The 25289-nt window shown below is 38.5% G+C and overlaps 1 protein-coding gene across 4 annotated transcripts in view; it reads right to left on the bottom strand.

Moving 5' to 3' along the window:
• The window catches only part of SNX13 (sorting nexin 13), a 65084-nt gene extending 48044 nt beyond the window's left edge, over positions 1-17040 (bottom strand). For 3 of the 4 annotated variants that reach the window (XM_041418233.1, XM_041418235.1, XM_041418236.1), the window contains exon 1: positions 16816-16976. In XM_041418233.1, the coding sequence (XP_041274167.1) occupies positions 16816-16827 (12 nt within the window). In that variant the 5' untranslated portion in view covers positions 16828-16976. Of the gene's footprint in view, positions 1-16815 lie in introns of all 4 variants that reach the window. The other variant, XM_041418234.1, reaches the window with a different exon arrangement.
• Between the last annotated feature and the right edge of the window lie 8249 nt (positions 17041-25289).

Here is a 25289-nt window from a genome sequence, read left to right as displayed (position 1 = left end):
AGCTAACAAAACTGCCACCTCAATGACACCTGCTTGTTTTGTTTTTTTTTTTTACTAGGTTTTGTCCATTTTTCACACTGAATGGTTTTTCCACAGTATACAGCTAAGTACTAAAAACAGTACATAAAGAATTTGCTTTCTTATGCATATTTTCTTTTTCTTTCTTTGGTTTCTGCTTCCTAATCAAGGCAACATTTTGATGGTTAAAGCTGCATGACATTATGGCTAGTAGTGCTGAGCTAAGATTGATTACATCACTTAACACAACCATTCACACAGAAGTTTCTACAAATTGTTTCTTCCAGAAACAAACAAAATTATGTCTTAGCAAAAAGTAGCTTCAACAGGTTTCTTATTTGCTTAATCCATCTGACAATCTTTCAGACCTTTGCCCCACACCCATTTTCAAGCAAGCTCTTTGGTCTTGACACATATTTCTCTAGAAATTATTCACCAAGGTAACCTAAGTTTGTTGTTTGAACTACGCTGTCAATTTTAGCTTGCAACTGGCAATAAGGTAACACATGTGTTACCTTAGGTTCAGGGCACAAGAAGTGTTACTCCACAAGTTCAGATGACATGTTCTTCCTAGCCCCCTCTGCCACTGAACAGAGAACTAGTATTTCCACTCATGTGGCTCTGGGTGCCACCACCCCCCTACTCCAGTGAGAAGCTCCTGTTCCAGGCACTTGCCTCTCTTCACAATTCCCACACACACTGGTAGGAATTGTGGCTTCAAGTTTGGAGACACAGTTTGAATGCCATACAGGAAGGCAGGGCTCTGGAATCATCTGCTTGTCAATCTTATTAAAGCTGAAGCAGAAGAGTAATTTAAATCTTACAATAGCATCCAAAAGACTGATTCCACCTTGGAAGATTCTAATTTGTGATTATTTTCACATTTAATGGTCACAACAGGATAATATGAGCTTTGAAAGAACAGAAACATTTAAAAACAAAAACATGCTTCTTTGCTCATCTTGTTGATCAAATTACATTTTCCCATTAATATTTAAAAAGTTATAGTAGCTGACCTGTTTCTAACAGACACTGACAAAACTAATTTTTGCCATTTGGGTAGTTTAAATTATTAGCGTTTTTTTTAATGCCTCCTCTGGGCTCACATTGGAAAAATTGTCAGGGATTGCATTTACAGTAGATGTCAAGTTTAATTTTGTTAATTCCACACATCTGCCTTTTAATTTGACTTCCATTTTGAGTGCAAATGGAACATGTTCACATATAAACCTTTATATAATTAAGGTGAGTGTCACTTTTGTCAAATGATTAAAAAGATTATTTTAGGTTTCAAATTACTGTCTCTTTCACTAGCATGACAAGTAAAATTGGAAAGCTGTACCAACCAGCGTGCCAATTTCAGTGCAATGAAATTGTTACATTACACCACTCAGAGAAATATTTAACAATTTTGAAATAAACCATTAACAACTTTCTAGTTACATTCCCCTATCTGCCAAAGTTAAAGCGATCATCTAGAATATATTTCAACGTGGTTTTGACTTCTGCATATCATGATTTCCTAACAGGACTAAAGGTCTTTTTTAACCTCTTTCTTCTTATCCTTTCGCCCTTTTCCTTTCTTAGCCCAAAAAGGCAAAGAAAAAAACACCCTAAACTCTGCTCCTACTTCATACTATGGAAAAATAATTGTGGTGAATCTACGCAATAATTTACTGCAGTACTCCCAAGGAAACTCTTGGGATTTAAAAAAAAAATTTAAAGGATTTTACATAGTCTATTTTACTACTCCCAAGGAAACTCTTGGGATTAAAAAAAAAAAAAAATTAAAAGATTTTACATAGTCTATTTTATTTTTAGTGTTCTAAGTTTAGATTGTATTGTGTTTTTTTCCAAGGAAAGCTTAAAATACTAAAAGCATATAAATATACACTAAAATATTTTAAATAAATAAAGAAGGAAATGCTAATTAATGTTAAGAGTTAAGAAGTTTAGCCAATGAAGTTTCTTCCAGATAAGTGCAGCATTCCTGCTGGTCCCTCGCAGTTAAAGAGGCTGGAAACTCTGTTGCAAGCAAGAGTCCATCTGTGCCCTCTCCACCTCACCTCCTCTTCTTCCACTAATGCACGCACTGGATGTCAAATGGCTTCATTACTTAACAGTTGCATTAATTCAAACATAATCATGTCTAACTGTTCTGAGCTTGGGTTTTCCTGCTGTTCCTCACACTGCATGGAACAGCAAAGCTTTTGGGATTTTCCCCTACTCTCCCCTACAGCTATTCAAGGTGGCCAATAGATTAGGCTCTAATGGATAGGTGACAATTTTTCATCTGTATTCACTATTACCGCAGTTTTATTGCTGAAGCTCATTTTTAGAAGTGCAAACATTTAAATGAAAATACATGCTGACACTTTCGTTAAATATGCAACGTTACAGTGTGTAACTAGAAAGATTCAAAGTTATTGTGCACATTACTTCAATTTTAGTATTTATCCAGAGAACAACAAATTCCCTTACTAAAACTTTACTGTTTGCAATAATCAGAATATTACTACACAACTTGTAATATAATTAAAAATAAAAATGTTATGTTCCCTATTTTGATACAAATGGGTTTTTTACAAGAAAAAGACCAATTTTCTGTTTAACACAGTTCTATAAGAAATAGTAAATATTTTCAGTGTCAAATTTTCTTCTCAAATGAACAGACAAGAGTCAAGATTATTTCTTCATCCTCTCCCACACCTGACTTTGCCACCACTGCTCATCATTACATGAAATTAGGAAGCGAAATGTTTAATTTTGAACTAACCTTCATTTTACTACCCTTTATTTCCAGGGCTAACAGCTACTTTATAATATAGAAGAAGTATCAGCAAGGGACAGAAAGTTTCATTCCATGTAACCTTTTCTTGAGTGGCCCAAGTACTTAACTTGCTGTGAAAAATAAAGAGGCTACCTTCACAGATGCACACTTTTTCTGATAACATCCTTGCAATAAAACCCAGTCTGAATCATGTTCTACTTACAGGATATGGAATTTTGGTCAAATTTAAAAGAAGCACTTGAGCATCTTGGATAGCAATGGGAAATAAGAGATGCAAGCCCCAATTTCTGCTACTGTCTTGAATATAAAAGTGACAGACTCAAACTCATCTTTAATACAAATTCCAAGGAAGTGATCCTTTTCCTTTGTAAGAATCCATATTGACTTGTATCCAAGCTAATTTATTTATGGACAGAAAGCAAGATGAAAAGATAAAAGCATTTTGGATCACCTTAGGTGACTGAAACAGGGCCAGGCTTGACAGGATTGCCTAAGGTGATCTAAAGTGAGAGAATAAAGTAATCCCTCTAACTCTACCTTGAATGCAAGCCAATGAGATAATCTAGACTGTTCTACATTCAGCCTCTAAATAAACAGATTACATCTACTTCAAGTTTTTCTGGTGCAAAATAGTGGCGAAGGGGAGTGAGGTGGAAGCCTCCAAAATCTTTAGCACATGGAAAAAAAAAAGGTGTGTTCTCCTATATGGCTCAAAATAATGAGGTCACATGTGCTAAGTCAAGAAACTGTTATTGCCTATTTCATTTGTGACTACTGCTCAAGCAGCATCTTAAACTTTTTACTTTCCTGTAGGAAAGAAGTTATCTAAAAGTTCTTTTCACCTTTTTCTTTTTTTTTTTTTCCACTGCTAAAGAAACCTGATTCCACTGAAAGAACGTTAAGAATCATAAGCTTTGCCTTGAGAACAATTTCAACCACTCCAGCTTCTAATATTTATCTGTATGGAAATTTACCTGTATGCATTAAATGAGTCTCTCTCCACAAGAATCAGATCTAGTGCTCATCTCTTTATGATTCTAATAAAAACACACCGGCAGAGCTCACAGATACTACAGAAACAGCTGCATGGGGCACGTTTTTAAAAAGGTTTCTTCATACCTTAAGAGCTAAGCTTTTGGAAGGTAGAGAAGAAATTTCTTTAGCTCTAAGCTGTTCTTCCATGGTAATGGTAATTTCAACTCAGCTTCTCTTCTACCAAGTAATAAGCATCTGCCTACTCCTGGAACTTAAATCTCCATTACACTTGCCCAATTTATATCATTACTATAAGTTTATTTATATAAACACTATTTTGCACAGAGTCTTCTTTTCAAAGGCAATGCATTATTGTCTATGATCTTCACAGGGAGAACAAGTGGAAAAGATGGGTTATAAGAGGTCTGATGAACAATGATTACTTCTCCTAAACTAAATCCATTCTTTTTTTCTATAGAGATACCAAGCAATTTCATAGCAGTGTCTGTGTGCAAAAAAGTTTGTGCAATCTTGAATAGACAGAATCAGCTTAAAAAAGAATAAATACAAAAAAGATGCACAATGATACAGTTTCTGCTTTGGAAAATCTCACTACCTTCAAACAATAGCCCCACTATAACAAAAAGTGAAATGAAGTAAAAGTGCACAGTTTTTGCAAATACAGAAGTGTCAAAGACATGAAGGTACAAAATAAGACAAATTATATAAAATTTGGAACATTTTGGAACAGCACATTGCAGCAGCAGTCATTGAGCTTTACTGTTTAGCCTTTTCCTAAACAACTCATCACATGTAAACAGCAGACAACACCTTCAAATTTTATACTGACAAAAATACTAAGATTTTTTGTTTCTATCACTTGATTACTTGCTTGAAAACAACAATAAGCAAATAATTATTTTCAAGTAAATTCCTTAAAATCAGTAGTTTCTTCTAAACAGACTGTTAAACCATACATTTCAATACATATCAGCAGGATGTGGGATTTTTTTTTTTCACTGAGAGTTAAACATTTTATGTATGTTTATACATATTTCACATACACACAAATACTATATATACACACACAAAATCCAATACTGCAGTAAGTTTACTGCAGAAAGATTTAGCCATTAATTTCCGATCAACCTTTTAGTACTCTGGCTTTGTTAGGTTATAAAATTAGACATTAAAGAGTTTTGTTAAGTTCTTTAACCCATTGGTAATATTATGTTGCTATTTGCAGCAAAATTTTCATCATTATTCCACTAAAGTTAAGATGCAACCGCTTCGGATGCAGTATTCTTTGACAGTATATACCACAATCTAATACATCCCAAATACACAACATTCCTCATCTAGATGAAAAAGTTACTCTAAAAATACTAAGCTAAAAACATAACTTTAGAATATTTTTATCAAGGACTGTACTAAATATAAAGATTGACTCTACTTGCCTTATTAGGTCAGGTTACAAATCTGAAAGAATACAAGTGGAAGACGCCAATTCACATTATCTATCATAATTGCCAGGAATCCTCCAGTAACAGACATACCCAGCAAGACTAAAAATTGATTTCCACATCGTCCCTAGTCATAAAGGCTGTTGTCTGTAAATACAGTCAGTCATACCACCTGCCCTTGTAGAATTATTTTGGCAAATGAAATAATGTGGTTAAAAGCATCCCTATCCTTTTTACTACCCCTGAAAAAAGTTTGTTGGGTTTTTTTTTTTTGCTTGTTTGTTTTTTAATTTACTAAAAAGGAGGAGAAAAGCTGTAAGCACTAATGCAGTGTTCATGAAGGAAAACCACATTGAGTTTCTCATCTGTAATGCAAAACGTCACCTTTATTGAAGACAGTACGATAATTCCTATCATGGAATCCAAAAAAAACAAAGTTTAACAGAAAGCCACCATAAATAATTTCTCAGACTGTACTGGCAGCCAAAGATCATCAGCAAGAAAGAAGGTCCAGGCCAAGGAGAAATGAAAAAAATATGCCAGTCAGCATCACCTCAGTCCCCAAGAAGGTTGCGAGCAAGGAAAAGATTTACCAAGTGCAAATCATGCCTGACCAACCCAACTGCTTTCTGTGATGAGGCAAGTGATGCTGAGGACAAGGGCAAGGCCTTAGATGATGTGTGCACTTTGCCTTGAGCACAATATCCCACAGCTTCCTTATCACTAAATTGCTGAGGTACAGGCTGGATGAGTATATTAAAAGGTGAGTGAAAAATGCCAGATGCAAACACATGATCAGTGGTACAGAGTACAGTGTGCAGCCAGTGACTAGGTGGGAGCCTTTACGCATCAAAAAGGGACTGATGATGCCTGAGCAATGTGGGTGATGTGACACAGTGAACTCTCAGTAAAAGGGGGCACAGAATCCTGCTGGAGAAGGGGGCTGACAGGAACCTCATTGAGTTCAATAAGAACAAGCACAGGTGTGCATCTGGGGCGGATTAACCCTGGGCCACAATAGTCTGAGGCCCACCCTCTGCAAGGCAGCTCTGCCGAAAGACACCCCAAGGTGGGCTGGCTCTAAGGTGAACACGTGTCAGCAGCATGCCGTTGTAGCAAAGGTGGCCAACAGTATTCTACCCTCTGTCAGCAGAAGTGTCACCAGCAGAGACAGCAAAGTGAACCTTCCTCTCCATTTGGAACCATTCCTCTCCATCCCTGGAGCCCTGTGTCCAGTTTTGGTCTTCCTGTTACAATACAAATCCATCTGGAAACCAATATACAAAATCCAACTCTACCACAAAGGATTTTGTGCTAAAATAAAATATATCTATATTATAAAGCCACACACTGACTACACAGAAACAAGCAGTCTCTAGACCCTTGCCACCAAAATAATAAAGGGCACCTACTGCCTAAAGACTGGATTCTGAAGAAACAGCTACCAACAACTGTATTCATGGATTTTACTATTTTGGCAGATTTGTTTTGTTCTTTTCATTCCAAGAGCTCAGTCAGTGCCAGCATTGTGAACTAGCTTCAGTTTCGACTCCTACTTGCCATGATCACCCCTTCACTGTAACTGATTTCTTGTCAAAAATGTACTGATAGTTTCACAACAGTTCTTAAAACTATATAGTGCTTTTTAATCAGCATCATAATCTACAAGCTGGAAAATTAAATGGATATTAAAAATAGAACTCCAAAGATCAGAGTATGCACCACAAAGAAGTTGTTGTCAATACACAATTAACAAGTAGGATCCCAAGGTATAAATATAGTCCATTTTTATAAAACTTAAAACCCCTGACAGAATACTAGCACCTTGCTTTGAAGATTGTGATGTTACTCTACTGTTTTCTTCAAAAGTTTAAATTATATGCAGTTCTCTGAGTGCCACAGGTTTTCTCCAGTTACATAAATAAAATACAGAAACTCTGATACAACCACTATTTCACCACAAATTCCCAGTGGTCTCTGAGAGTACATCTGAACTCCTACGCGGCCAAATTTTGTATGAAGTATGCTTAACCAGATGAAGACAAAACAACCATGGAGACAGCTGTTATACAAAGTGATGCAAACCTTTACAAAGCTAGAGTAAGCCTAAAAACTTACTGTTCCTCTCAGCTGTTTTTCTGGACAGAATATCACCCAGTTAGACAAAGTAAAGCAAGAGAAAGAGATCAGTTCAGTGTCAGCAAGTTTTCCAGTAGTTCACAGTATACAAAAAATCTGCAACCTCTTCAATAAGCAGCTGCTGCCTAACTCTTCACAGAATGGACAGTGCCAACACAGAAAATTAGCACTCAAGATTTTGCTTTGAATCAGTGAAGGAGAAATTGTTAAATATTACTGTCTTTTTACAATGGGACAAATGTAATGGGAATGTAACAGAAACAAAGAAAATCTTTATCCTTCATGTATTTAATATCCCCCTTTTTCCAGTACCTCCTCCAGTCTTCATTGTTTGTGTGCTTTACCTGTTTGTTTTCCAAAGATGTTTGGCCCCCCATCCCTTTCAGGAAGGCTTCCTCACTCCATGAATCTCTTCCGCATTCCTCTCTGCACTTTTGCTTTTCCCTTAACACCACTTCTGAGAAAACTGTGTTTACTGCCTGCACAACCCTGAGAAATTCCACAGGTTTTATTGAGTGGTTTGCTACAGAACACTGCTGGCAGCATTGCAGGTAAGTCTAAGTAGAGAGAAGTCTCCTACAACTTCTTCCAAGACTCTGGTCCATGACCCCTGTCCATCTGGCCACTCCGTGGAAGAAGAGAACCTGTAGAGTACCCTAGATGAATCTTCTAGCCTCATGTAATCATCTTGTTCCTTGTACAAAATCTGGGCCCAGAATCAGCATGCCAACTATTTCCTGGATATCTCCCAGGTTCACATACTACCTCTCTCATGAAGACACAGAAGAGAGAAAGGAAGTGTGAATACCTACAAATAACATTTACATAAAGGGACAGTTTTTTTGAACTTGCTGGAATACTTCATTCTCATACATAAGGGCATGGAAAACTGCCAACAAATTTCAATGAATTTGGAGAGGAAGGAAACCATAGAAATGGTATATCAACTCTTGCCAATTCTAGATTACAGACTGAAACTAATTATAGATTAAACTAATAGTCATTTGAATATCCAGCTCCCAGGGCAAGTTTAGAGAAGATATCTAAAAACTTCAATCATTGCCACATGGCCAAGAACAAAAAAAGAAACCTAACTGGAACTACCAAACCTTATTTGTAATTTTTTCTGGAGGCAGAGATGCAATCAGAAGTCACAGAAGGGATAGTGACAGTCCCTGTTTTCAAAAGAACAGGAATTATTTTGGGTATTGACTCGTTTTAGATCTACACAGAAGGAAATGCAGACTAACACTATGCACTTCCCAAGCACTGAAACCATGCAGCTGTTGATTTGGCAACTTATCCTGTGTTCCCACCCTCATATCCCTCCACAAGACTGGTTCACCAAGGCAAAAAAATCCTTCATGCAGTTGCTACTTAGCTGCTAGACCTGAAACAAGAAGCTGTCAGACCAGCTTGCGTCTGGTGGAGGGGAGAAAACCACTTCAGTAGCAGCCGAACTAGATCCAGTGAAGTCAAACATGAAATGGCACTCCTAGCATCTTAAATACCTTTATGCATGGACAATATTTAAAGAAAAATATATGGCCATCCCAGTGACAGCAGCAGGAAAACAAAAATGTATAAAGAAAATAATAAAGAATAGGACAATACACAAGAGAAACAAAAGAATGAACAAAAGAAAAACCACATAGCCAGCAAGGTGGAAGCATTCATAGACCAACCCAGGTACACAACTCTACACAGAAACAATGCAGCTACTTTTATCACTGAAAAACAAAAAAAACCATTTGGCATAATGCATCAAAAAACAGAGAAAAAAGGAAACTAGAGTTCTGGGCAATTCTCTAGAAATCTAGAGAGAGAAAAAAGACTGCAAGCATCATGTTATATTGAGATTGCTAAAAGAGAAAAAATATTTCAAACAAATAAAATGCCAGTAAAATAAAGCACAATTAGAAGAAACAGTGATTGGCAACAGCCAACCATCATTAATTGGAGAATTCAATAAAGGAAAATCACCAATAAAGTAAGAGCTTAGAAACATTCATACATACTGTTTGCTATTGGTGTCACTATTTGCTAACTCATAATCTTAATAAGAATTTTTAATAAGAAGCTGCAGTAGAGCAACTGCCAACTGAAAGACAGACCACTACCATTTAAAGTCCAGACCTTAAAAACAACTTAAAGAAATGAACATGAAATTTATTTCAAAGTTTTAAGCACACATGCAAGTTAAGCATGAAGCACTAAAGAAGAAATTAAGTACATAGTTGTATGAACATAAAGCAAGGTACCAGTATTAAGTGCTCGTATACACAAAGTAAGGACAAATTATTTTTAACACCTACTGCACTCTATTCAATTCAGAAAAAAAGCTGACTCTGAAGAGAAAAAGCTTTGGTAAATGTGAAAATTTTAAATAAAATTTTATCCTCCTAGCCTAATGTTATAAATAAATAACTATCAAAACAATAAAATTATATTCACAGAAACAAATTTGTTCTCCACAAGACTCTTTAAATTTTATAGAAGAAATAAACAAGCATAAAAAGTAATTACCATTTCATTATATGTACCATCAAATTAAATTTGTAATTCAGGCATTAAACTACAAGATTTAAATTTCCACAGTATATGATTTTGCTTTACAAAGTTAATGAAATTTCCATTTGTTAGCATTATGATCAAAAATATAGTTTGAGTATATAAGCTATAAAAAATAGTATTTTGCTTCCAAGTATGTTACAAGAGGTTGGATACCTCAATCCCCAATAGGTATCTATCAGTAACAAATATACCAAGATAGGTCGGGGGAGAGGGGAACAGAACTACAACCACTTGCATAGATTTTTAGAAAAAAAAAATAAAAAGCACACAAATATAGATAAACACAGATGTAATTTGAAGAACAAAGAGGTCCTTCAGTGAATAAGGAATATATATAATTTTTACTGATTCCATTATTTTCAAGGTATCACAAAAAATCATTATATAGGCTTCAGAAAATTAAGCTGATAAAACAGTATGAAACACCACAACCTCTGGGGAAACCCAACCTAAACAAATTTTTGATTTATTATCATGGACATGGAATGTAAAGGTTTAAGCAGGCCTCACAAAGGAGAAAAGACTCAAGACTCAGAGATATCTCAGCCTGCATCAGCCATTGTTAGAACAGCAGCAGGACAACAAGGCTCCCTCATCTCTCGAAGTCAGTTCCAAGATCATTCTGACAACCAGCAAGACTTCAAAGCAATCACTCTTTTTACAGTAACACAGGTTGCATTCTTGTTTCCCAAGGCATGTACACCACCAGATTTTCAATTCATCTGTGCAGTCTGGAATGCCAAATCCTGAATAAGGGGTGACTGGGAACACCATGCACATTTGTTCCCCATTGCTTTTAGTATCACTTAAGAGGTAGGTGGAAATCATTCCAAGTCTGAGGCACTGTTGCATAATCAGCTGGACAGCTGCTGCGAGAATTTTGCTATTCTAGACTACCTTCTACTTGGCCTTGTATAACAGCGCTGACTGGAAGAGTGGAAATGCAGGGTGCCCTACAGGATATGTAGCAATTCAAACTTCCTGCTCGAGTTCATTCCTTTATATCACAAGAGATAGCCTAACCTGCACTGGCTTAGAGGCACCAGCAGAAGTGCTGAGTAGTTATTCCCTAAAATTGCAAAAATATACTGATGAACAAGAATCTTACAATAGTGACAGTTCTGAAATCAAAAGATTCTGACACAAACAGATATGATGAAAATAGAACCAGGATCACCCCCTTCCTCCAAGAAGCATGAGATTAAGGGAAGAACTACAAAGGAACAGACATAAAAGATTTAAAAAATAACATTGTAACAAAAGCAAAACTGCATTTAAGCAGTTAATACTCTTCCAAGAATGTTCCAAACTTATAAACGTTCTTGGAAAGAAAATGCATGCAAAGCTTGTCCTCCTACTCAGAACTCCAACCACAATGGGATACTCAATTAAGCATTTCAGATATTCATGGTACCTGTGAACTTTTGATTAGGCCATATGAGCCCTCACACGAGCATAGTGCCATTTCCACCTGTGAAATAAAGAAAAAGTTCTCGAAATTTAGTATTTCTAATTATCCAAAAATCCTTCCATGTGAAGTTGAAGAAAGGATATCACACAAGCCATCTGATGCATGAAGGGATTTAATGGGATTCAAGCCAGCAGAGATGATTTTATTTCTGTCTCCTGCTGGCAACTAGTGGACTGACAAACTGGTGAGGTTCAAATCAAATTAGTCTTGTGTTCACTGTGAGAAAATAGGCAAAACAGCAGGACTGAAAAGATTTCAGCATCACTAGTAGGACAGCTTCAAAATAAACTACTGTACTAACCACTATGGTCAAATTCTATATTCCATGCTAGGAAATCACGAATCTTTCATAACATCCCACTTGAAAAAAAACTAGTTAAAAATTGGTGGGACTTCTTAAATGTTTGTAACATGTCAGTATTAGAATGCAGCAATAAATTTGACTCACACTATTTTAACTGCAACACTGAGATCACATCACATTCCACAGAGAATACAAAGTCAATCAACATTGCAACTTCTTCAGAAATCCATCTCCACTCTCTCAGAATTTTACAGCCACTCCTGTTTTAGAGCAATAATAATCTTTAACAGATCCTCTCAAACTATGACAGAGTAGGAACTGACCTCTTGTCCAAAACAAATGGTAGTTATAAAAGGAGTCCCCCTGGCCGAACATGTCAATCATCTGTGCTTACTCACAGTACAAACAAACACACATTTCACCTCAAACTTGTAAATCACCATCGTGCCATCATCATTTTGAGGTGTGATCCCACAGAAATTATGTAAACAAGGTTAGAGTGCTCTTGTTTGAACTTGTCAATATGTTTACATCATTAAATAATGCCTTGTTCTATTACTTCAGAAATCAGAGTATCAGACCTAAGCTTACAATGCCTTGTACTTCTTGAAGGTTCTCGCTCACATAACTGCAAGTGCCAACTGCAATTGATTTTGCTATCATTCCAGCCTTGGCATTCTCAACCAAGCAATGGGGAAAATTGCTAGTGAGACTGCTAAATATTAATCCTTTCACTGTTGCAAATAACTTAGATACAATATCAATGACTTCTCTTTTCTAATAATAGCAATTCTCCCAGTGCTAGCTCAAAGAAAACATGCTTTGTCATCTTTGTAAGGGTGGGGAGAAGACGACAAACATATTTAAAAGAGAGATAACTCCCTAGAGTGCAACCAGACAGAGGAAATCATAATTTGGAGCTCCTTCAGCTATCTAACCCAACAAGTTATTACTATTTTTGTTGCAGTAACGAACTTCATGCTTTTCTTCTTCCACGATGTTTCAGGGAATGGTCCAGACTGATATTTTAGAGTTGTTGCAGAACTCTGCATTCAGTCTCAGCAGTTTAGGCCCAACTGTACACTCTAAGAATAGTCCTGAGTGTTTACACACTGTTTTACTAGCAAAATATTTAAAAGCAAGTACTTAGGAATATATGATAACTGCTCTTTGCAAAAGGTTAGTTTTCTTAATTTTATCATTTCTCACTCATTTTCAACTGACACTTCATACATTATAGAGTTATTAAAAGAGCTGTAATAGGAACAATTAGGGACACAACACAGACCAGCTGTAGTGGAAACCTCATTGACAGAAAACACTGAAGGAGAAAGAGGCTTTTTTACCTCCCAAGGATTTGCAGCTAATGCTCCTACTAGATCTCATCTAGCAAAACACTGGCACTAAAGAAAGCCCCAGTTTTGTGTGAAACACAAGTTTCACAAAACGACAGAAAACTTTTTCATTTCAGCACCCTGGTAAATTTCTACACATTTGAAAATGGCTCTACGAGCAGAACATAGTTCAGACATAAGAAGCACCAAAGCAATCTGGCACTGACATGTATCAAGGAACAGAAAATGTTAATGCTACAGTACATCAAGCAGTTAACTGTGTTCTGCGTCTTTCAGAGCTGTACTAATATATTTACAATGTGCTACTGTTGCAGAAAGGCTAATTCACTATTATTCTAGAGAAAGTTAAACTGCTGAGTCAACCTTCATTCTTAAAAATAAGGCTAATTTGCTTGGTTTTGCTTAGAAACAGTTCTCAATGGCTAGTCGTTAACAAAATTTAACCAAAAAAAGAAAAGATTGCTAAACCTCTCTTATAAACAAAATGTAGATTGTTTAATGGAAAGGAAATACTGCATGTAGTTAATGAATTATCATTATCAGCTGAAATAACAAGAAATACCAACACATCAGAGCTCATTTAGTATGGCTCACTTTTAGTTGTGGATAAGAAAAAAAAAAAAAAAGTCAAATTTCAAAGATCTTCTCAACTGTCACTAGTACTGCAACAAGTTACTCTTGCTAAGCTGAGAATTAGGTTCTGAAAAACTTCAGAATTTATTGCTGATAAATTCTGAAGTCCTCCCTAAACATCTCAAAGTAGTTTAATGAGTAGCTGGGGAAGAAAAAAAAGGAACCTAGTTCTCAGCTGAGATAAAGTGCCCTCTTCAGAGACAACACAGGCTACAAATGCAGACAGCACAGACCATCAATTTGAAAAACATCTACAACTTATTGTAAATTAAGCCAAAATCCTACTGAATATTTGGTCCATCAGAATTTAAGACACTACTGACCACCAAGAGCCAGAGCTGTAAAACACCAACTGCTTCCCTCAGTCCGTGCAGGGCAGTTACCACAGCACAAGAGGCGAGCATGACAAAGCCAGTTGTCCAAAAAGACAAGAGAAAGACCATCGCAATTTGTGTCCACCATGGCCTCGCCAGACGAGAACGTGCTGAGGCAGCAAGTCACACGGGAACAGGCCACACGGGCCTGGAAAGCAGAGGAGACATCTGACGAACAAGAAAAGGGGAACAAGTGAAAAGGCACGGAATGGCCAACACAACAGACGAGGGAAACGATCACCACAGCAGGACTCTGAACACATGCCGACAGAATGTGTTCAACACTACTGCAGAAATTAGTTTTATGGTGAAAAATTTGGAAATGGCATTTTCTAGTTAGGTAAATAAGCATATGTGCTTGGCATCCAACAGCATGAGTTTTGAATGCAACTAAAATAAGATGGGCAGAAAGGGCCAAAAAAACAACACGCAGAGAGTATTTTTTCCTGACAGGAAGTGTGATCTTCCCCTGAAATTACTGATTACAAAGTTCTAATCCTAACTGCATTCACACAAAACTGAAACAAATCTGCTGGGGTCTGCATATACCAATGCAGTCAAAGGATGTAGGAAACTGACCTTGAAAAACTCAACACTATGTAACTGCATGACAACAATAATGTAAAACCTGATCTGCCCTTCCTTCATTCTTAAACATATTTAAGAAAAAATGCTTTCTATATTGGTAAGTTATAAAACTAGCAGCTATAGTAGGGGAAGTGGATCTAAATTTTTAATGGATAAAAACAAAATTACAGTGATTCTGGCCACTCTAGACAGTAGCAAACTTGACAAGGCCATAAATATCCAGCACCAAAAACTACCACAGTTTTTGCTCCTAACATCAGTTCACCAAACAGTCAATGTCAATTTTCATATATAAAGAAATCACATATCAGAAGACTTGAAACAATATGCATATTCTTCCAAAGTGTGGTAAGGGTTCATGGGTGCAACTGTGTCCAGTTTTCCCAGGCTGTTGTAGCTACCAAGTCACCATCAGAACACCCAGAAAAGGGCACTGAGAAAGGACTCCTCCAGTCCACCTTAGGTGGGTATTCCTGACAGCCTAGAGCTGTCTGACAGCCCAAAGAAATCCCCACAACTGCTTTTCAGGCAGGCAAGGCCTGAAGTTTTGCTAGACTCCCTTAAAATTTAAATTCATCTCAAGGCTGCAATACTTCACCTTGAAGCACCTTGTCTACAAATAACATATGTACAGGAACTAGAAGTAGGGAACATCAGAACCCTCTCCTCCTGACACCAAGGATAAGTGTCATAACTGGTCATCACATGTGAAATCATTAAGCTTTATCTCAAAAAGCCAATGGATTGTCATCCACACTGCTATTCACAGAATTTCAACACTGTTAAAAAAAGAAAATTCAGTCCATGATAACATGTCTTGGATGGGCACACACAGCCACCACCAAAAGGAACAAACAGTCCAGTAGGAGGCACCGACCCAGAACGTTCTATGCTGCCCTTAAAATAATCTAAATTACTATGGCTAATAGTCATAGCCATCGCACTCACCAGCTCTCTTTAATGCAGCTTATTAATCCTGACCACCCACCAAATACCCTCAATTCAAAAATAGGTCATATATTTTTACAGGTTTAACTCATTCTGCAAATTTCACCCTCCTGGAGAAATCTGAGAGCTCATGGCTCCACAGAACTGCTTTCTAAAACTTTGAAATGATGCAAATTAAAACATGGAAGATACTGTTTAATATCATTCAGGAAAGTAAAGCTGAAATGTTCAGGCGCTGGAAAGCCTTTACCCTGAAAGACTTAAGACAACTCACTTTTGGATTAATAACCTCCACTGTGGAATAACATGACAAATTATAAAACATGGCTAACGCAGTCATTGTATTGCAGTAGTATCTGCACTCAGGACACCTTGCTGACATTAAAAATAGAAAATCAATTGCTCTTTGTAGACAAAACAGAATACGGGGTAAAGTCTAATTTCCAGCAACTGGAAAGCACTGCCAGACTCCACCTTTTAGAATGCCTTTGGACACAGCAGACATTTATAGCCCACGCTGATCCTCAAATACCTGCCTGCCTCACAGTCGAGCTGCTTCGGGACAGAAACCCTCCCTCCACCAGGCAGAGGTGAACCGGGGCAGCCAACTTCTAAGCATTACCTAGTGCCACAAACTCCTGCAAGCACAGCCGAACCGCTCCGCTTAAACCCTCCAAGAAAACAAACACGGAGCCTTTACGAAGCCACCGCGGAGAAGGAGGCCAGCGGGGCTGAAGCCGGAGCGGGGCCCAGGCGGGGGCATCTCCCCGGCGCGGCCCAGGGCCGAGGCGGGTTCCCCTCAGCAGGCGCGCTCCGCTCCTGCACACACGGGCCCGCCGCGGGGGCGCGGCCCCACGGGCCCTCACCGGGCAGCACAGCCCGGCGGCCAGCGGACCGCGTCGGAACAGAGACCGGGCCCAGCCGCCGCACGGAGCGGGCACGGCGGGCCGGGCTCCCGTCCCGCCCTGCCGGGAGAGGACGGAGGCTGATAAGAGGGGCCCAGCGCTGCCCTGGGCGAGCCGGCCAGTGGCTCTGCCCTCCGCGGCCGAGGGGAAAACTGCCAGCCGCCGAGACAACTCGAAGGCCCCGGCGGAGGGCTGAGCCATGGCACTGAGCGCTGAGCGCTCGGGCGGACAGCGAGCGGCTCCCCGCGCTCCCGCACCTCCTCGGCAGCGCTCTTACCTCTGTTAACATTATTACCCCGCTGCGCTGCGGCGGCGCCTCGGCGGCTCTAGCCCCGCAGCATGGTGAAGCCTGGCGGCCGCGCGGAAAGCTACCCCGCACCCCGCGGGGAGGCGAGGCGAGGCGAGGCGAGCGCCGCCAGNGCCCCTGCCGGGGCCGCGCTCCGCTCGGCGCCCAGCCCGGCCGCGCTGCGCCTGCCCGGCACCGGCGGTCCGGCCGCAGGGCACGGAGCTCGAAACTGCGGGTTGGGGTTTTTTCCCTCTCTCCCTTGGTGTGACCAGTCTTACAGCCCTTCGGTGTTAGGAAACTGTGCTGCAGACGCTAATCGAAATATTTTGTTAAATTTCTGACCAAGCAGGGCATCTCTCATCCATCAGTGACGTATGCAGCGCTGAGCGTCTTTCCCTGCTCTAGATGCTAAGGAAGGGCTCATGTCTTATCTGGAGCACAAATCCTTTGAGAAGCGGCTGAGGGAGCTGGGGTTGTTCAGCCTGGCGAAAAGGAGATTCAGGGGTGACCTTATCACCCTCTACAGCTCCCTGAAAGGAGGCCGTAACCAGGTGGGGGTCTCTGCTCCCAGGCAACCAGCGACAGGGCGGGAAGACTCCCAGTCTTAAGCTGCACCAGGGGAGGTTTAGGTTGGATATTAGGAAAATTTTCTTCTCGAAAGTGTGTTTAGACATTGGAGTGGGCCACTCATGGAGGTTGTCGAGTCACTGTCCATGGAGATGTTTAAGAAAAGCCTGGATGTGGCGCTCGATGTCATGGTCTACTGGACTTGGTGGTGATCGGTCATTTGGACTTGACGATCTCAGGTCTTTTCCAAGCTCAATGATTCTGTGAACGAAACTCCTATAGCCTTTTACGTACACTGTTAAGTAATGGCATAAAGTATGGAACAGAAACACATCTCCTCAGAAACAGAGCCATATCTGCCCCAGCTCAGAGAACCCTGGGGTGATGTGCCACCGCAGTTTAGTATTTGAATACACAGAAACATTCCCGTCTTGCTCTTCCTTTAAGCACTGTTCTGTAGGCTTTTGTTTGTGTGCTTGTTTTTTCACTAGACTTTAAGTTACACAGTTAGCCTTAGGTGCATAAGGAGAGTAGGAACAAGATGGGATTTTTTTTCCTGCATTGCCAGGAACAACATGCACACGAAAGAAATAGTAATGGTTTGCAGGAAAGATGGAGGAAAAGCAACACTACTATTTTAATGTGAAGAAAACCAACCTTCTTCAATTACAGTGTTTTTTTCTCCCTCAATAAAAGCAGAATAAGTTTTCTTGCAGAAATGTGAAGGGCATTAAGCAGTTCTTAAGGCTGATGGGTTTTGCAGAAGTTCTGTAATTTTCCCAGGTATTGTTAAATACTTAACATTTCAAGGTTGACCACTTCTTAGTTTTATTTGTGAGTATTACTGGGTTTCAGTTTTACTCATGCAACTGTTTTTCCCCTGTCAGAGACCCAGCTGTTAGTCATGTGAAGCAAAAAGAGCAAACCCTTGATACTAATAATTATTTGTCTTTTATAAATAATAAAAATTACTACATTTTCTAAGTGTCTAATAAGCTTTTTACTTCTGAGTTTGTAATTTTGAATGTTTCATGTTAGCAGTACTTTTTCCCCCAAGCTGATCCCTCAGGGAAAATCCAAATCTTACTGCACACACAACTCTACTTTAAACCATAGGGTTAGCAAAAACAGCACCATGCAGAGGTCTTGCACATGGTATTTCACCACCCTGATAAATTAAAAATTGTTCAAAACCACTGAGAAATAGGAGTTGTAAAATACCAATTCCAGTGTATTTCTTTGGTCCCCTAAAATTTTGTAGGTGCTTATTTGGCCAATGTATATGTACACAGCTAGGATCCGTATTTGTGGCTTTCACTGTGCTTCAAGTCGAGCAAACAATGTCCTGTGCTCAGATCTGTGCTACAGGAAATCCTGAAGGTACCCATAAAATAGCAGAGTGATCAGTAAATGATCAGCTGTGTGTAATTATGAAAAAACTCCAACACATACTTGGGTAGATAGGAAATAGAATCTTAAAGCATCTACTGCTTGACATGTTATTGAGTCAATAAATATTGCCTCTGGGCAAAGCACAGTATCATGAACTGATAAGAAAAATTACCTATTTCATAAAATGTAAGGGTTAAGCAGGAGGTAAAAACATCTCATTATGTGTATGAATATATATATAAATAATAGTAATTGAACCAAGGTAATAGCCTAGAAAAACAAACTTTATAAGCACTGTATCTCTTTACCATGTTTAGGTACAGCAGTTAAGGTTTTCAAAATAAATAATCCCTTTTGACAACTTACTGCAAAGATTTATATATCCTAAGTGTGCTGATGTAAAAGAAGAGCAAATCTTGCACAAATCTCCCAGCATGATGAAGTCACAATTAATTCTTTGTACTTGAATTTGCCCCTACTTCTGCTTGGAATCTGGCAGCCCAACCGCATAATAGCCTGGGAAGCACCTTCTGTTCTTGCACTGCTGGAATAAACCTACCAGTACTTCTGCTGAAAACTGTTCTCTGATTTTACAGCAATCTGCACAGCCTTAGTAGTGTTCCAAATTTTTACTAATGCTAGAATCCATTGTTCTAATTTTTGGTCAATATCATCTCAACTTCAAAAGGGAAAGGCAGTGTAATTGCAACAGCAAGGAGTGAGGCTGAGGAAGAACTGAACCACACAGACTCAAGGCAGAAGAAGGAGCCTTATAAAGGAAAGTCAAGAAAAAGCAGCAGCTTGGGAAGAGGATGATATCAGGGAATTCTTGAAAAACTGCTGGGAGGAAGAGAAAACAAACCAGCAGTTATGTTGCCAGTTCCTATTCTTATAATAAGCAGGAAAATGGTATTTTTTTTTTTTTCCCTCTCAGAAGGAGGGTGTTTCTAAATTAGTGCAAACAGGTCTGGAAATGAGGCTTCAACAGAGACTAAAAGCTATCAATGGTAAGCCAGAAGCACTAGAACATTTGTTTCCCTGAGCCCATCTTCCAGTGACAATAATTGCATTAGATTTGATGAGTCATCCATAATAGAGTTTTATCCGTGTCATCCTTTTGCATTCATTACACACAGCTCAGGACAGGCACTGCAACAAGCCAGCATTTTAGCAGCAGCAGGGCAGCCACGTTAGCACCACGCTCATCCAGGCAGAGCAGCACATGCCTTATTTTTCATGTCGCTTCCACAGGCCCACAAGCACGGTGTGAAGTACTGTGTTAGGGCAAGTATTTATATCTGTAGTCAAAGGCAAACCTGGCAGAAAGTGTTTGCACTCAGTCCTTAAAATACTCACAGAAATTTTTTCTCTTAGGCTTAGACAAATGCTTAGCTCATCTAGAAGGAATACCTGAAAGCTGATGGCTGTGAATACCTTCATAGTTATAAAACAACTCCAACTTGTTAAACATCTTAGTGTTCTTTGCACTCATTACAGTTTTCACTACAAGCTAAAGGAGTGGTCTGATGGTCTAGATCCACATTTTGAAATCCCACAGGGAACGCTGAGAGCCGCGGGGCTGTCTATTGAAATGATGGATGAATGCAGCATTAAAATCTGAAATACATAGATCGCACCTTCAGGCTCTACATCCAAAAGTTTTTAAAGATTTTGAAAAGTAAAGCATAGAAAGTGCACTAAGTAAAGAGACAAAAATATAGTCGTGAGGGGGAGGACACAACATGCACAGAAGTAGGGGCATAAGCAGGATTTAGCAATAAAAGAGCAACTGTGCCAACTTGCAGCAAAGCACAAAGGAGTTCAAATTATTTTCCAGCCCTGAAAGGAGGGCAGTACCACAACCTAAATAAGTGTTAGCTCACCAGCTTGCAAAAAATGAAATTGGTGACCCAATTGCCATCATAATAACCTCTGAAAGAGCAGTAGCCTGCATTTGGAGAGCAAAAGGATGTGTTCTCATGGCCTTTACAAGAAAACAAGTGAAGACTAAGGAAAGGGGAAATTACAGGCACGGCTGGGGGAGGGACGGACTGAAAGAACAACAGACCGATTTTGCTTTACAAAGCAGTTTTATGAAAGCAGCTACAAGACTGTTTCTAACATCAGTAAACATGAACTTCTGTACCTTTCTTTAAAATCTAGAAAGATCTTTTACTGAATGCTATTTCTGAATGCTGTAATTAGTTCACATTGTCCATAACAACTGATGCAAACCAAAGTTTGGCTTCTGTTCTCTCGTTTAAGTTGCTCAACCTCAGGCTGGCAGTATGGTTAGAGTTTGCATAGGGTTGTTCAGTTTGGGATTCACTCTTTTTGTTTGGGGAGAAGGTGAGGTGAAGGTCTGAAGAATTTGTAGTCATTAAATATTTCAAGTGTTAAGTCTTAACTGTTTAAGTGCATTTCTCTGTGATTACATTCCATTCCATTTCAAATAAAGTCACATGACCCTGAAAGTCTACATAGCAACATGATTGAAAGAGGAACTCAAAGTATCTTTTAAATGTGAAATTTGAATATTCTGTTATTTCAGGATGTTGCCAATTCTAAGCTATTTGGTCTGAGTGGCCTGATCAGAAGTTTTGTTTCTGGTCAGGATCACAACTGTATAATTTCCAATTAAATATCTCATTCACTTTAAGCTTTTTCGTCATACACCTGAGATGCAGCACAGAGAGAAGATGCAAGGGTGTATGTGAAAGGGCCACTCAAAGCAATATGATGTGGTTGTTGGGCATTAGATAAATAATTACTGAAGAAGCAACAGCTTTAATTCCTGCTTCATCATTTGCAAGAAGGATACAATATCTCCCCAATGTTCATGTTCTCAGAATTGTTTATGGGAGGCTGGAATTTCTTTTAAAGCTTTTGCCAGCTTATGTCTTTGCTATAGTGAACATTTTGTATTCAAACAGCTTCCTGCAGCTAGACAGACTAGACAGACACTGTTTGCCTTAGCATCTTAATCCTAGTTGTCTAAATAAGTATTAGAATAAAGATAAGCTATATTTTTAATACAAAGAAAATTTTCAAAATTATGGTGTCTCTTTCAGAAGTCTATCAGAAGTCTATCTCAACTAGAGTCACATCAGAACTGTGCCGTAGATGTTAGTCACCAGCTGCATAGCTTCTGGTGGGGATTTTTTTGCACACAAACAGAAGGCTTCCTATGCTATTTGTACACTGCTGATACAAAGGCAAGCAAGGTAGAATGCGACAAACTGTTTAGAAAACTCTCCTTAATTCTTAAAATTCCTTCGGAAACAACCAGTGCAATTCTTTATCTGAATGATATGATAATTTGTAGATTAAACTGTTACATGGAATTTTTATTCTATGTTATAGTAAACAATCCCACTCCTTTCAAGTGGGTCAAGAGTCATGAAAGCATATCTGTGATTTAAAGATATTTCTATTGCTCTTCAGACTATTTGCTGTTAACCAAGCTTGACCTGGTATCAACAGGTACCCATTGCAAAAACATTTGTATGGTTTCTCTTCAGAGATCTGAGCCCCTGAATGTATCTGGCAGGTAGATCAGCCTATGTGATGGTCCAAAACGTATCAAAAGGATACTTCAAAAGGATAAGTTTGTAATCTCTCAAGCAAGCATATGCGCAACTTTAGAATGTACTGCAAACAATTTGTGTGCATAGATTTTAGTTTTTTTCAGTGATGGTGTCGCAGTGGACTCAGTTTACTTGTCTGGTAAGAAGAATTTCTTTGTATCATTATATCATAGTTATCCTTCCAGATCTTAGGTGTAGGTCCCAAGCAGGAGTTTGGGCCTGAATTTTCAGGTTACAAATTGATACAGTAGCAATTACAGTGATACTGGCATTGTGATTGTTACAACAGTGCAACATTTTGCCAGTGGTTTAAGAACAAAATTAGGATGTTCAATGGGACAGAGAGTACAAAATAAGGTATATCTAAAATATTTTGGGAGGAAATATCCACTTAATAAGACTAACAGCTAGTAAAAAAAAAAAAAAAAAAAAGACAAACAGGAAGCAAAGTTATTTATTATACATTACAAAAATTAGCATCTTTTACCATATTTGTATTCTGCAAAAGTGATGTCTATTGGGTCCTCTTTACATAAATCTAGATGAAGATATCATCCTGAGAAGTCTAAAAAGCCTGACTAACTGTACTGAAGTTAACACATGGTACAAAATGTTCTTGGTTACAAAATGTATTTTTTAAAAAAATCTGAGCAGAAGGCATTAGAAATTATTCTAAAACTATTTTTTTTTCTTTAAGCAATGTTTTCTACTGAGTCACAAAGGCTCAATAAAATCAATAAAATTTCTAGGACAGTTAATCTGCTTTTAGGGGATGGATGTGGGGGAGAAAAAGAGAAGAATCTAATAGCTATGAGTAAAATAAATATTCTGTCTGCAGTATCAACAACCTCAGGTGTTCTGAGCCATTAGCCAGGCCCTAAAAATCATGACATTAGAATTGAAAGTTGTTCACATTTTCTGTGTCTCCAGAACCTTTAAGAAATTTTCAAGTCATATTTTCATTAGGCTTTGCTTTGCAATCATAAACACTACAAAATCTTTTAAAAACATATTTCCTCTGGCAATTAATGACTTGGCTGCAAAAAACTATAAGAAATAAGCTAAATATTTTAAGTTATAGTAAACTTTTAGGACTTGGCAAAAACTGTGAGAATACTGGAGAGCTTATTATACTTTCCATTGTGCATCACTGATGTTTGCATCTTGTCTGTGTGTGAAGGACTTTATTAGTACTGGATGTGCTCTCACAGCTGAAGCTTCAGACCTTTGAAGCCACTTTGGGAATTGGTTGCATTCTTCTGTTCGTTTGTTCTGCTGCCCACTTACAGCAGTTTGCTCTTAACAAACACTGATGCAACTACAAAATGTAGAGATTCAATTTAACCACTGGAAACAGCTACAGTATGTTCAAACACCTGAAACAGATATACTGCTTGTAATGTGTTAGGAAGAGGCAGCACAGAGGAGTACAACACTCTGCTTAATTGAGTAACAACATTTCCTCTGTTTATCTGGGACACTCACAGTACTCTCCCCTGTGGACTTTACAACAGAAATCTGTGTCTGCTCCCCTGAAGGAGCATTAAAAACTGGTCCTGTGTCAATGCCAAATTGGTTTTCATGTATTAGAAGGACTACCAAGTTCCTAATTCACCAGAAAAACCTGTTTGTCAGGCACTCCTCTTCCTCATTTTTGGACACACAGTCAGAGAAGCCATTATGAACAATTTCGTTTGGGTGGATTTTATATGCAAGATATGTCCCTGAATAAAGATTTGATCCTCTAACTGTTTCCATGGTTTGTTTGCTTTAATTTTGACATTCTGTTTTTCTCCTTGAGTTTGGTTGTCTGTTTTGGGGTTTTTTTTCTAATGTTACTATTTGGAAAAAAAAAAAAAATCTCTGATTATGTGTGTTCTTCCTTCATTTTACCAGGAAGATTAAATGCCACTATTCCTTATCCAGTTCCCAGAAAGACAGACCCATTTCTCCACAGTTTATTGTGAAAGAATTGGAACCACGTGTGCCACTACAGCTGACATGAGGACATCAGCAATACATCTAAGGTCACAAAGGATCAGTAAGGGCGTAATCTTAGATAGGATTTTGTGAGTGACTCACACGTCTGAGTATTAATCCTTACAGCAAAGGCATATCCTAAAGTAGGACGGTGAAATTTTCCATGATAAATCCCATAATTTCCTGATAATTCCTGTTCTTTCTTAAAATAGTTCCTCTGGAAATGCCAACTTGAAAAGAATTTGTAAGCTTAAAATGCATGTTTAGTCTTTCCCTTTCTCCTTGATGTCAGTGGGTTTAACAAAGGATATCACTTTTTCTTCAGGCTGAGAATACAGAACTTCAGGCTTACTTATGTCCCATATTACAAGCAGTACAGATGCTGCAGTCAAAATATAGTCTCAAAGCAAAAGTATAATCACAGGGATTTTATTTTAAAACAATGAATGTACATCATTTGACCCAGACTACTCTGGAGTGAAAGTTGAGATTGCAAAGTAAAAAACTAAGCTAAAATTTCTGTAAAAAATCTACTCAGGAGTCTGCAATGTAGTTTTGAGTTGAAATTTAGATCTGCTTAGTCATCATAGTGATGAAGATTTTGGATTTATATAGATAACTGCCAGAAAAAACCTGACTTACTCCAAACTCACCAGTGCTATGCAGGTGAAAAAAGAGAAAATATGTGTTCTGTCAGGGCCTAATACATGACTGATCTGAACATTGTTATTTTGAATTTTTATCCACCTATTAAAAACTTGCCAGTTAGAAACAATTAGGTACATCAAGTTCTTCCTCAATACATGATGCAATTAAAAACTTATGTAATGCCTTCAGGTGTTGCCAGAGTTAAAAAACAATCAGCACCTCTAATTTAAGTTGTAAATTATCTGACAGAAGTGACAAAGAACAGGGCTGGAACAAACATTTTCCAGTTAC

Source organism: Onychostruthus taczanowskii, unplaced genomic scaffold, assembly GCF_017590055.1.
Source record: "Onychostruthus taczanowskii isolate IOZ18803 unplaced genomic scaffold, ASM1759005v1 scaffold59, whole genome shotgun sequence".
Classification (NCBI taxonomy): domain Eukaryota; kingdom Metazoa; phylum Chordata; class Aves; order Passeriformes; family Passeridae; genus Onychostruthus; species Onychostruthus taczanowskii.
Note: the sequence above shows the minus strand (reverse complement) of the source record. Positions and strands in the feature narration are given on the sequence as shown.